Here is a 14,324-nt window from a genome sequence, read left to right on the forward strand (position 1 = left end):
TACGTTTTTTTTTTCATTTGCTTATGACTAAAACTTTTTAGCCAGCAATTTTCAGAATAATATTATTTATTAGAGGAAAATATATAAATTATACAGAACTATCAATTTCAGTTGCAACATTGCATTACACGATTAATAAAATTAGTAGTTTTGGTGGATTTTAAAACACAAATAAAACTACTTTTAAAAATTGGTAATTAGAGCTGTTTAAAACAATAAATAAACTACTCTTAAATAAACGTAACCCTGAAAACTTAAAACAATCTTTAACTAGATTATTTTTTCTTCTTTGTTGCACTGTCCTCACCGCCACATAAGTTCCTACAATAGTGGTGAGAGATGCTTGCCACAGAGAAACAAAGTATATTGTCTTTAGAGCAACACAAATTCTCCTCCCGATCCGTTAACGGTGCTTCTATGTATCTCAAGCACCGGTCACCGTCCTCGCCGAACCCGTCGCTTGCGATGAAGGGCTCGACGAGCGAATTAACCCATAGACACAGCCCACTGAGTTTCTCGCCGAATCTTCTCAGTGGGTCGCGTTTCCGTTCAGGTGGTAGATTCTGCGAAGCACGGCTCTTGCTAGAGTTCTTGTTAGCAACATCGTCAGGTTTGAGCCCCGTGAGCTCACCAACTAGTCCGGTGATCCTGATATGGTCCCCTAGCCCATCAGCTTAGGTAGGTAAAAAAAATATAAATGTAGAAACATAACAAAATTTAGGATTAAAGGTCCAAACATAAAGTGGCAGTGCAAGTGTGTTTGACATTTCGAACGATACTTGACAGTCTTGACTTCTTGTCAGTTCTCAACTTCAGCGACTTCACTTCAGTCTCCTCCAACTGCCAATGGTGTTCGTGCGCCTCACCGCGTCGTGGTTGTCGTGCTGCTAACAAAAAATAGATCGATAAGCCAATTACAAATGACCAAAAACTATAGTCAACGAGTGTTATAAAATGTTGTTTCGTTTTCCGAGGCGCACATTCCTCAGGTTGTTTAGTTTTTATCATATGTTCAGTTTAGTATTATGATCGCGTCATAGCGCACAGTTCAACATTCAGAGATCAGTCGATATAATGCGGCCCGAAAGCGAGAACTATTCGTCGAAATCATTATGATCCCTATAGTGTATACGGTGTATGGATTCGCGCTTTTCTTTATTGTCGCGTGGATTTGTTTGTGGCTAATACATATTATGGCGCTATCGTACTGTAAATGGAAACTTCACAGGACGGTGGACCGGTCGCCGCCCGAACAGCCTTACCCGGGCGTGTCGATCTTGAAGCCGCTCACCGGTGTAGATCCGAACCTTTTCTCGAATCTAGAGACTTTCTTTTTACTCGACTATCCGACGTACGAACTTTTGTTTTGTGTTGAGAACGAAAACGATCCGGCTATAATGTTAGTGAACAGTCTCCTACAGAAGTATCCTCAAGTGGAAGCTCGCTTGTTCGTCGGCGGACTGAATGTCGGAGTGAACCCGAAGATCAACAACATGCAACAAGGATATATCGCCGCCAAATACCCTCTTATCGTAATAAGCGACGCTGGGATCCGAATGCGAGACGATACCCTGCTGGACATGGTGCAACACTTGAAAGAGAACGTCGCGATCGTTCACCAGATGCCCTTCGCGTATGATGCCGAAGGATTTGCTGCTGTTTACGAGAAAGTATACTTCGGAACGTCACAGGCGCGAATGTACCTCGGAGCCGATTTTCTCGGCATCAATTGTCACGTCGGCATGTCGACCTTGATCCGGCGTTGCGCTATCGAGGAAGCAGGAGGACTTGCCGTGTTCGCGGACTATCTCGCTGAAGATTACTTTATGGCAAAGGAAATAGTATCGCGAGGATGGAAGATGCGGGTGGCGTCGTTGCCGGCGCTGCAGAATTCTGGGACTCGGTCTGTGGGCGCGCTGCAGGCCCGGCTCACACGGTGGGCACGGTTGCGCGTCGCCATGGTGCCGGCCACTACTCTGCTGGAGCCACTCAGCGAGTGTATGCCGTTGGGCGCAGGAGCCGCCTGGGCTGCAGGACAGCTCTTTGGAGCAGAGCCATTGGCCTTTTTCCTAGTGCATGTGTTAGTGTGGTTTCTCTCAGACTGGTTAATGTTACGGTCGGTGCAGAATGGTTCACCTCCCTTTACGAAAGTGCAATTCTTACTGGGCTGGGTTTGGAACGAGTGTTGTGCACCTTTCGTACTTGCAGTGGCGTTGCTCAGTCCTGAAATTTCATGGAGGACTCGCAGTTATCGCTTGGACTGGGGTGGCCGTGCCCGTGAACTCAGCTCCAAACTCAAATTTTAAGCGACCCACCTCCATTGCATTGGAAAGCTTTAATTTTTTGTCAGCCAGTGATGGATCTGTTGAGTTCTAATCTGTCTCAACTCTGTATGTGTTTAGTGTTAAGTTTTTTTTATTGCAATATTGCATTACTTTGAAACAAAAAGTTGATAGTTGCTTTTGTTTTAGAAAGTGATTTACATTAAAGTTGTCAATTTAATTTATTTTAGTATTTGTTATAGTGATGTACATTCTGTTTTTGGGTAACGTAGATGCGTTGTGTCAATGTTTTAGTTGATTGATTTGTTGTAAATTGAGAATGTTCTATCTTTTAACTGTACAAAATTTTTGAGTATCTGTGATGATTCAATTTACCTGGAGATAAAACATTGTGAAAATCTATAAATTGTGAAAATTTCATGAAAAAATATTTCTTTAAGATTACATAATTTGAATAGAGTATTACTAGATCTAAACAATTATATCTATCTCTTTATTTATAAAAAATATTTATTATTTATTTCTGTATAGTTTATTAATATTTATTTATTTACTGCATATTTATTTATTACATATATCAAAGAAAAGTTTACCTACAAAAATTGGTACTTGTCTGAGGATTGACTTGCTATATTGAGTGTCTTACCTATTGACCATGTGTTAAAATATTGTTTAAGAGTACAAAACGGACTTGTCAACATAGAAAAAAAAACAGGTAACTCACAGCTTGTGTTTATAATACAATCTTCACATAATAAACTGCATACAGTCTGATGTAATGACTGATTTTAAAGTTTGTGCTTTCATTTGATAAACCTCTTAATTTCCATTTGTAATATCTGTTCAAAATGCAATAGCATATCATATTTTTCAGTTTACACCATCAAGCTTTAAGCTGTAGGCAGCAGCTCAGCTGTGCCACTGCAATTGCTGTTGCCCTAGAGCACTGGGGACTTAACCAGAAAATGGGCTATATATTAGAGCGTCTTCAAAGGCAATTTTATTTCTGCCGTGAAGCATTAATGCGTTTCGGTTTGAAGGGTGGTGCAGCCATTGTAACTATACTGAGACCTTAGAACTGATATCTCAAGGTGGGTGGCGCATTTACGTCGTAGATATCTATGGGCTCCAGTAACGACTTAACGCCAAGTGGGCTGTGAGCTCGTCCACCTATCTAAGTAATAAAAAAAAGGCAAATATTAATTAAGTACGTTTTTTTTTACACTGAGTAATCTTGGATAATTTCATTTGCAGTACAAATGCAATGTAAGGACACTGCTTAGAGCGCCCCTAGCGGCAAACCTAGGCAAACGTTCCAACTCCATATAAATTTGAGTTAACTTTTACGCTATCGATAACGTTAAAAAACTCGAACTACGACAACTCGACATCCCTAACTCGTCTAGGTTGCGTGTGGGTGGGAGGGATTTTACGTAGACCGTTTACCTCGTTATTTTATTTAACAAACTTAATATTCACTTTTAATAATGATATCACAAACATGTATATTGCTACCTCTATGGAACATATTTTTAATTTTCCAGATAACGTATTAATTAAATTTTAATCTATTACCACAAAAATATATTCAGGCGACTACGTATTTTACGTATTTTGATTACGTAAACTAATAAATTGTGTGTTACTATATAGGATTAAGTCAACTGGAACTTTTCTTGTCTTTATTAAGGAGAAGATACAACATTAATGTGTTTATTTAAAAAACTTTAAACACGATGTTAAAGTTTTCTCCTGTTCCTTCAGTCGATCGCTCATTGCTTAGTATGTAATTTGTAGTCACTTATATCTGTTATCGGCTCAGTGAAGTGGGTGGCTGAGTCTCGTGTCCAAAAGCTCGAACCCTTGGCCACTCCCATCTTTTTTGGCGCCGACCTCTGGATCGTCTTCCATCCACTTTACACATCACAATAAGTCTCTCCAGGTTGTCAGAGGGTTTTCTTGCTATATGACCAAAATATTGGAGCACTCTTTGAAAGGATACGGTGGATGGCCTTAACGTTTTAACATCGTTTAAATAACTGCTAACCTTACTTTTAAAAACGCGTAACTATTTGGTTTGTTTGGCTGGTTTGCAATACCCTACCAACAAACTGGTAAATATTATAATTTAATAGAGGGGGATGAAGTCAACCGAAGATGACATGGATGGAGTGTGTGAATGACGATATGAGAGAGAGAGAGAGGAGTGAGTGTTGAGATGACGGCTGATAGAAGAGAATGGAAGAGAAAATTTAGCTGTGCCCAACCCAGCTAGTGGGATAAGGTGGAGAAAAAGAAGAAGAATGATAATATAACTTCATAATAATGAATTTAAAATCTAAAAATTAGTCGAACTTAAATCTGACTGTGCCGGATATATAAAATAATTAAAAAACATATTAAACTAATAATAAGTTCGGTATTTGCTTAGATGGGTGGACGAGCTCACAGCCCACCTGGTGTTAAGTGATTACTGTATTATATTATATTATATTATATGTATTTAATGAAAAGTATATAAGTATGTTTGTCTCTGCTGTCCACAACAGAGGGAATTCTAAATTCTGGCCGGATGACCGAGTGGGATTTGTTTCCAATTATTATTATTAAAAATTGAAAAATAATTTCCAATTTTCATAATATAGTATAGCAGCGGCGCGTAATTATTAAATTAAACCATAGACAACCGTCAGCCTTAAATAGATAAAACACGACATTGATTGATAACTTCAAAGCTAACAAGTAATTTGATTAATATGCAATTCTCAACTGTGGAAACCGGCATAGGTACCCTTATTTTATTTATTGAAACAAATTGTTTCTTCTATGTCGGGCACAATTCGCAGTAGATATGTAGGTAGTTTTATTCTTCAAAGATTTTTTTTATTGCTTAGATGGGTAGACGAGCTCACAGCCCACCTGATATTAAGTGGTTACTGGAGCCCATAGATATTTACAACGTAAATGCGCCACCCACCTTGAGATATAAGTTGTAAGATCTCAGTATAGTTACAACGGCTACCCTTTTTTTTTTTTTTTTTTTTTTCGGAGGGCCGAACCTCCTACGAGGTCCCCGCGCAAAAGGGGCGCGCGGGGTATGTGAGACTCAACGATCTGCATGGTGTTGTGAGCAGACCGCGGGCCCAAGGATTTTAGGACCCACCCACTAAACGACTCCCCTGCACTCTTACACCCGACGTCCGATCCCCTCCGAGGTCAGAACCCGGATGAGGTAGGGGGGCTACCGCGGTCAACACTACAACCAGACGGCGCGGCTCACCCCAAGGACGCCCAGCCGACGGAGCCTTCGAGGCGAATCGAAGGCTCTGAAACGTCGGCCGTCTCGGTACGGCAGCCCGTCGGGCCGCCCAGACGGTGCCGCTGGTGTCCCGGAATACCCCGCTGGACCAGAACCAGCCTGCCGGGTCGGGACGCGATACACCGTCGACCGGTCGCTCTAATCACTCCACGGCGGCGCGCTAGAGTGCTGGTAGCGCGCCGCGCGGCCTCACCCCCTCAGGTCGCCCCTTGACCTTCACCGGGGGGAGGCCGCCACCTACAGGGGCCGGGACGTACGGGCGTATTCCCGCCTCCGGCCCCCGGCTCGACGGCGACGGATCGGTGCGGAAAGGGAAGAGCTCTCCCTCTCTCGCTCCGCCGCCTCCTTCTGCGATATGGTGGACTCGCAGAAGTCGAGCATCGCCTTCCAGGACGCCTCGCTGCCGAGCATCGTAGCCACGACGCGCGGCAGCGAGAGGTCCTCTCCAACAACGGCTACCCTACCCTTCAAACCGAAACGCATTACTGCTTCACGGCAGAAATAGGCAGGGCGGTGGTACCTACCCGCGCGGACTCACAAGAGGTCCTACCACCAGTAAAAGACCACCAGATTTTCGACTTCTGTCTCCTTCATCCACTGTTGTTACTGTGCTGTGATGTTACGTTGATGACGCTACCCAGGTACTTAATTTTGGCATTTAGGTCGCAAAGAAGGTAATACAATCTGTACCGAAATCAGTGTCGGGATGATTACCAAACAGCTTTTGCCATTGGCGATACTCGACTGCCGATCATATTACCAGCCATCAAGACCACTGATTGGCTTATTTAATGCGAATAGTGTGGCACTCCGCCTATGTCGATAAATGTGGGAGTCTTAACTTAGGTGTAGTACCAAAAATGTATCGTGAATTGTGTTCACATTGCGTTAGCAGGCTGTTATCCATCTTATCCATGTTATCCATGCTATACCTATCTATCTTTTCACGGAATAATTTTGCTGTCTGGTCTCCCGATGTATGTTCACGAATGACATCGACGATGAAGTAACGAAATCTTGTAATACAAAAGTATATGTGCAATTACTGCTAACAGGGCCGTATTGTGAAAGTGCCGGAAAATCATTGGTCTATTTTTAGTCGTGACGCAATCTTGTGTTCTTGTTTACTTTACTTTGAGAGAGGAAGGTAATGTTATAATAATAGGGGAGGTGGAGGACCTTGGACCTTCTCGTCTCCCTCTTTCTATCTGGAGGCGCCGGAGTCCAACAACCCGGTCCGTTAAATACCTCAACCGGGTATCCGTAAATGGATTCCCAGCGTTAAAGAAAAGGCATGTTGGAATTGAACCGACTGGATATATTATAATGATTGAGACGACTCATTCCAGACAGACTGCATAAGGTGACGCATTTCGCGCGGAGAGTGTTTCCACGTCACGCTGCCTCCATTAGACGCCGAATATGTGCATAATTTCTGATAAACAGGTCCTCTTATCTCATAATAAACAAGTTTGCTTATAACTTCAGTTGATATTATTTTTACATGCATACATAAATATAAATATATGATGACCGGTTTTTTTTTATAACGCCATCTTATTGTGTCTTTAAAGTGGTTAGTTGCCCTCAATTAAGAAAAATAGTATTATTATTCGCCAATAGATGTCGTGAAGAGTTGATTATTGAAAACACGAATAAAACAACATTTTCTGAAAATAAATCGTAGCTAGATCGATTTATCGCCCCCGAAATCTCCTGTATACTAAATTTTATGAAAATCGTTAGAGCCGTTTCCAAGACTCAGATTATATATATATATATACAAGAATTACTCGCTTAAAGGTATAAGATGAAGCAGATATGAACTGAAACGTATTATTGTAGGTGACGTGTTTTAGATCAAGGCTTTTTTTTTTTACTTGTGGCCTTAAAACTGAATCACGAGTTTTGAGTGGAATGTTTTTCTCTAACTGGCTCATAGCATAGGTATCTATACATTTCGACGCAAAATTCGTATCAGTTTTATTCATTAACTCTTAAAAATTGTTTGTTACTATTATTAGGTACGTAAACATCATAAAATTAAAAATCCCGTCTTATCATCAGGACGGGTACCGGCGAAGGCGGACTTTCGGCGCGCGCTGCGGTGCCGTAGGTCTGGTGTAGCCGATGTGGTGGAGCTCGATGGGGTTTGCTTCGCGCGCCTTTTTCAGAGCGTAGTCTCTTGCGAGGAATTCGGGGAGGTGGAGGACCTTGGCCCTCCTCGTCCCCCTCTTCCTCTCAGGAGGCGCCGGAGTCCGACATAGCCCGGTTCGTTACCCCCCCGGACCGGGTATCCGTAAATGGATTCCCCAGGAAAAAAAAAAAGGTACGTAAACATAATATATGATTGTATAAGGAAATTTACTTAAATAATTATGTATTAATATTATTTGGGTTAATTAAATAAAAATGTTTCCGTTCGCAATTCCGGCCACGTTAACATTGTTTAAATAAAATAAACTGTGTTTATTATGTACCTACGGTTTTCGAGTCGTTAAAGTTGTTTAGCTACTACTAGTACCTACTACTACGGAGCTGGCGTTATGACCCCGAAGTGGGTCTAATCTCCGACAATAAACTTTGCCATTCATCCTGGCGCTGCGCAACACCTTGCCAGTCCGACACTTCGAGCTCACGTAAATTTCCTTCCACAGCGTCAGACCAGCGGTACTTGGGCCTCCCTACGGGGCGGCGTCCCTCCGGTACACCCGCGTACACCCGTTTCACAGCCCGATCCTGCTCCATACGCACTACATGCCCGAGCCATCCGAGCCTCCGTGCCTTCATCCCCCCCCAGAATATTTGGCTCACCAAAAAGCCTCTCCACATCCTTATTTTTCCGGACGTGCCAAGAATTTGGCTCACCAAAAAGCCTCTCCACATCCTTATTTTTCCGGACGTGCCAAGAACCGTCTTCTTTCTGAACTGGTTTGGTTGTTTAGCAGACGTCGAGTATCGAGATTGCAAATTTTGTTTTCGATACGAGCCAGATGCGTATCGCGAGCCTCAACGAGTAAGTAGGTCACCATCTTGACTAATTCTGCCGCGTATTAGTCACGCTTTTCGGCTTGTAGGACAAGCGGACACGGTGAAGGAATAACATCGTTTAATAAAAATTAAACCCGCAAAATTATAACTTGCGTAATTACTGGTGGTAGGACCTCTTGTGAGTCCGCGTGGATAGGTACCACCACCCTGTCTATTTCTGCCGTGAAGCAGTAATGCGTTTCGGTTTGAAGGGCGGGACAGCCGTTGTAACTATACTTGAGGCCTTAGAACTTATATCTCAAAGTGATTGGCGCATTTGCGTTGTGGATGTCTATGGGTTCCAGTAACTACTTAACTCCAGCTGTGAGGGCGGGGCATGTCGGAGTCGAACTGACTAAAGCCTCCTGTCGCTCAACAACCCACGTCCGAACCTCACATGAGACAGAACGCATGAAAAGGCAAAGGGGGAAAGTGAAGCGTTTAGTGCGGAGCACATCTCTCCCGTCACCCTCGCCCTCGGGACGCCGGACCGGAAATTAAACCTTATGAGATAGAGCTCACTGAGTTTCTCGCCGGATCTTAGTGGGTCTCGATAACGATCTGGTGTTTGATTCTGCGAAACTTGCTAGGGCTTATGTTAGAAAATTCTTTCATGTTGAGCCCGTGAGCTCACCTACCCGTCTAGGTGTAGCTGAAATAGCCTCTTCGGTTATCTACCTAAAAAAAATTTGGAAATGAATATGTTCTGAACGTAAATTACTCAGGCCTTTGTAAGTTGGTTGAATGATAACAAATGGAAGTCGAGCCCTAGTTATAGATAATGCTGCACTTTTTATCAGGACATGATAACGAACAAATACTTTTAATAATAAGCATAATATTTCCGAACATTGTTATCTTTACGATGTAAATTTTTATTTTAATACGCTTTTTTATTAGCTTCAGACTTATGTATGTTAGTATGTAACGGAATCTTTGAACATGATTTTGACGTCCTTCAAAACATCCGATTAACTCGAAATTTGGTTAAGGACCGATGACAATTCAATATTTAAAAAAAATTCGAAAATTGAAATTCAACTAAAATATAAAAAAAATGGTTTAAAAAACTAAACAAATACGCTTCTATAGAAAATCCAACTAAAAAATAGAAAATAAATTTTAATAAATTTGAATAGAAAATAGTGTAAGAAAATTTTATTTTATTGTAAAAAAAGCGTGGGTTGCATGGTATCAGTGGTTATAAATATTTTATGAACAGATATGAGTAGAAGGGTTATTTTGATAATATCCTGAAAAGCACCCTACGCTTTTTACAATAAAATAATTTTTTCTTACACTATTTTTAATTCAAATTTATTAAAATTTATTTTCTATTTTTTTGTTGGATTTTCTATAAAAGCGTATTTTGTTAGTTTTCTTAAACTATTCTTTATCTTATACCTTTAAACGAGCAATTCTTGTATAGTAATATATACCTATATATATAATCTGAATCTCGGAAACGGCTCCAAAGATTTTCATAAAATTTAGTATACAGGGGATTTCGGGGGCGATCTAGCTACGATTTATTTTCAGAAAATGTTGCTTTATTTGTGTTTTCAATAATCAACTCTTTCCGACATCTATTGGCCAATAATAATACTATTTTTCTTAATTGAAGGCAACTAACCGCTTTAAAGACACAACAAGATGGCGTTATCAATCATCGGTCATCATCTAGTTTATATTATCGTTAATGGGCAGATGACGCACGATCCATTTAAGGGTTAGTGCTTAGTGGATTTCATAGGCATTCTATTTTGGCAGCGTGAGAGCAATCATCGAAGGAAATGGAACGCGCGCCGGCTTCACGGCTAAACAGAATGGTAGTCGTAAAATAAATAGACTATGACACTGTTTCGACTTTGAGGAATCGAAACATACACCTAGTATTTTTTTTATTGCTTAGATGGGTGGATGAGCTCACAGCCCATCTGGTGTTAAGTGGCTACTGGAGCCCATAGACATCTATGACGTAAATGTGCCACCCACCTTGAGATATAAGTTCTAAGGTCTCAATATAGTTACAACGGCTTCACGGCAAATTAGGCAGGGTCGTGGTACCTACCCGTGTACCCTACGCAAATGATAATTTTGCGGGTTTGATTTTTATTACACGATGTTATTCCTTCACCGTGGAAGTCAATCTTGAACATTTAGTAATTGAAGATTGCGACAGCAGAACCACGCGGTACGTGCGTATCTTACCCAAAAATACGCGAACCTTGTTCTAAACTCGTTTGTTCTGATATTCCATGCCAATGAACAGCGAACAGGATTATACTAGTTTGGCCAGTGTCGGATTTATGAAAATATTCAGTTATTATAAATTACTAGCTGTACCCGTCCGCTTCCCTGGGCATTTAAAATTAACAATTTTATTTCTCACCCCCACAAAGATTTTCATCATTAAGGCCCCCGCAACTGGTGTAGGGAGTCCAACACTCATATAAATATTAGCCTATCCATTAAGTACATGTATTTTCTACATGGATACCAAGTTTCAAGTCAATCGGGTGCATGGTTCAGTAGTTATAACGGAACATCCGTAAAAACCACTGTAGATTTATATATTAGTACAGATAGTACAGGATAGATAGACAGGAATAGCGCAAGATGATGCAGGAGAAAGTGATTAGAGGAGGCCACGACCCTCAGCACTGAGGATTATCGACGGAAGGAGGAGGAGGAGAGGAGAGTATAGATTAATACAAACTTTCTTATGAAAAATGCACTGGAATCGAATGAAGATGACTCATGTACATACCTATAATTCGAACGAAATTGAATAAAAACGAGATGAGGTCAGTTGAAACAATATGCCACTAAAGTTGCGAGAATTTACTGAGATTTCAGTGGGTTCTTACCTGATATGCGCATAAAACTCTATGAGGTAATTGTATGCTTATTAGTACAACCCCTTAGAACGCGATTTCATGTCTCTTATGTACACGTGCTCTCTCCATATAACGCCAAATATTCCTACAACGCGGAACTAAGTAATCAAAAATATCACGTGATGTCTTTTGGATGTCCTTTAATTTTTGTTTATTTTTTCTTCATCATCATCAGTCTATCCAATTCTCTGCTGGAAAAGGGCCTTTCTGCCACTGAGCACGGTCTACGGTTTTTCTCATTCAGCTCTGGCCAGCCACTATGCACAGATTGTCACTCCACCGATTGTTTCTTTTCCTAATTTTTAACTGAATTACAAAAGGGTGAGGTGTTAGATTGTATGTATTTTTGTGTGTGTCTACTGATTTTTTTTCTCAACATTTTTTGTGCTGTGCCCCCACTGTAACATTTCTAAAATTTTTATGCCCCCCCACACATAATTTTTAACATTAAAGAATTGATTTGTTCACTTAAGAAACATAAATGATAGGTTTTAGGAAGAAATCACTATGAAATTGTTATCAGAACACAGTAAGTAATATTTCAAAACATACCTATAATAAAAAACTGAATCTCAAATTCAAAATAATTTTAATACAGATTTTCTATATTAATTTAGTTCGAGCCCCCCTTAATTTTCAAATTACTCCCTTGTAGGGCGTCGGCCCAACGTTGGGAAACACTGCTCCAGACTGATTTTGAAAATCAGATTTTTGAAATGAAACTTCTTTAGGCGCATGATGGTAAAATTTTTACAGAACGTCACGCAGGTATGCAACGGAAGTGATATCAAACTACTATTGAAATTAAGTACTTGTCAAATGTCAGTAGTAGTAGTAGTTGTTGTATTTTTCCAACTGGAAAGGCAAATGTATCATACCATACAACTTTATAGTTTATAATTTTTTTGTGAAAAATGTTAATAGGAATTTTATTAGCATGAAATTAAATTAGTCAATTCAATTGGCAAAATATTACTCATTTACAATTTAGAAATCTAAACATAATGTGACTGTCAACACTGAGGTTTGAGATTGACATTTGACAGACTTTTGGCGGGAACATATCTTCCTTTTTCCCTTCCTCTAAGTCTCGGAAATCTAAAGTTTTAGATTTATATAAATATAAGCAAGACTTATAAATTAGTTTGCCAAAAAAGTTTCACTTCTGACATGTGTACTTTGTACGCACGCACTTTTTTGTTGTTGTTCGGAAATGTATATTTCATACTTTTGATTCTTCTGGTCTCATTACTTTATCTCACTCAGGTTGTTCGTTTTCAATTGTTTTTAAATTGTAATTATGAATGTAAATATGAATTTCGAAATGACAATAGAGCTATCAACTGGTGATGCTTTGTGTGAAATAGCCAAAAGTAGTCAAAGTACATAGTAAAATGATGTTTCTTCACATTATTATTTTCAGTTACTAATAAATTTCATAGATCTGCTATTTTATTAACAACCGGAAAGAATAAAGTGCGCACTACAATTTATATACAATGCTTTTACAAGGCTAAATTGTTTGCATTACGTGATAACTCGGCGTACTTTCCATAATATTTTAAATAACAATAACTTTTTCGAACAGTTTTATTTTTATTGCTCAGATTAGTTTTTACTAGTGGTAGGACCTCTTGTGAGTCCGCACGGGTAGGTACCCGCAGCCTGCCTATTGCTGCCGTTAAGCAGTAATGCGTTTCGGTTTGAAGGGTGGAGCAGCCGTTGTAACTATACTTGAGACCTTAGAACTTATATGTCAAGGTGGGTGGCGCATGTTCGTTATAGTTGTCTATGGGCTCCAGTGACCACTTAACACCAGGTGGGCTGTGAGCTCATCTACCCATCTACACAATAAAGAAAAAGGTGGACGAAGCTAAGAATCGTCTGGTGTTTAATAATTACTGAAGTCTATACACAATAGTAACGTAAATGCCGCCACCCAACTTGAGACACGTTTTTTTGCTACCTGTGCTAGTAACCTCAAGGGGTTATCCCAGCTTCACCGAACGCCTTGGGACACGAATTCGAAGTCTCAGTTTTATGCTGCAACGTCTGTCCCACCCTTCAAACCGAAACCACTGCTTCACGGCTGAAATAGGCGCAATGGTTGTTTCCAATTGTTTCCATTACTATTAAAGCGTGTCTTTTAGTTTTTAATGCGTCGTGTCCTAAAAGGATAAGACGTCCGCTGCATCCTTATGTAGCGATGCGCCGGTGTTCGAATTCCGCATGCAGATACCAATTTTTCTAATGAAATACGTAGGTACTTAACAAATGTTCACGATTGACTTTAAGTCAGTAGGTGAAGGAATAACATCGTGTAATTAAAATGAAAGCCCGCTAAATTATAATTTGCGTAATCTACCCGTGCGGACTCACAAGACTGTTGACCACCAATAATTACTGGTGGCCAACAGTCTTGTGAGTCCGCACGGGTAGGTACCACCGCCCTGCTTATTTCTGCCGTGACGCAGTAATGCGTTTCGGCTTAAAGGGCTGGGCAGCCGTTGTTAAAAAGTGAGACCTTAGAACTCATATCTCAGTGGGTGGCGGCATTTACGCTGTAGATGTCTATGGGCTCCGGTAACCACTTAACATCAGGTGGGCACTGAGCTCGTCTACCCATCTAAGCAATAAAAAAACATCAATTTAATCGAACTGCGTGTGATGACCGCTACTAAAATTAACAATGAGCAGTTAAAGGCACTTCGACCGTCATTATAACGATTATACGAACCACAGTCATATCGAAATGAATGATAAATGAACGATATAGTAGGAAAATATGTACCA

The 14,324-nt window shown here is 40.4% G+C and overlaps 1 protein-coding gene across 1 annotated transcript; it reads left to right on the forward strand.

Moving 5' to 3' along the window:
- The first annotated feature begins 749 nt into the window (after nt 1–749).
- LOC101746025 (ceramide glucosyltransferase) lies at nt 750–3,075 on the forward strand. The gene has a single exon (XM_004933221.5). The coding sequence runs from the start codon at nt 1,113–1,115 to the stop codon at nt 2,304–2,306; it is 1,194 nt and encodes a 397-aa protein (XP_004933278.1). The 5' UTR covers nt 750–1,112; the 3' UTR covers nt 2,307–3,075.
- The last annotated feature ends 11,249 nt before the right edge of the window (nt 3,076–14,324 follow it).

Source organism: Bombyx mori, chromosome 20 (assembly GCF_030269925.1).
Source record: "Bombyx mori chromosome 20, ASM3026992v2".
Taxonomy (NCBI): Eukaryota; Metazoa; Arthropoda; class Insecta; order Lepidoptera; family Bombycidae; genus Bombyx; species Bombyx mori.

What these genes read in the sequence shown, in the direction of transcription:
- LOC101746025 (XM_004933221.5), top strand. Translation starts at nt 1,113, where the DNA reads ATGATCCCTATAGTGTATACGGTGTATGGATTCGCGCTTTTCTTTATT.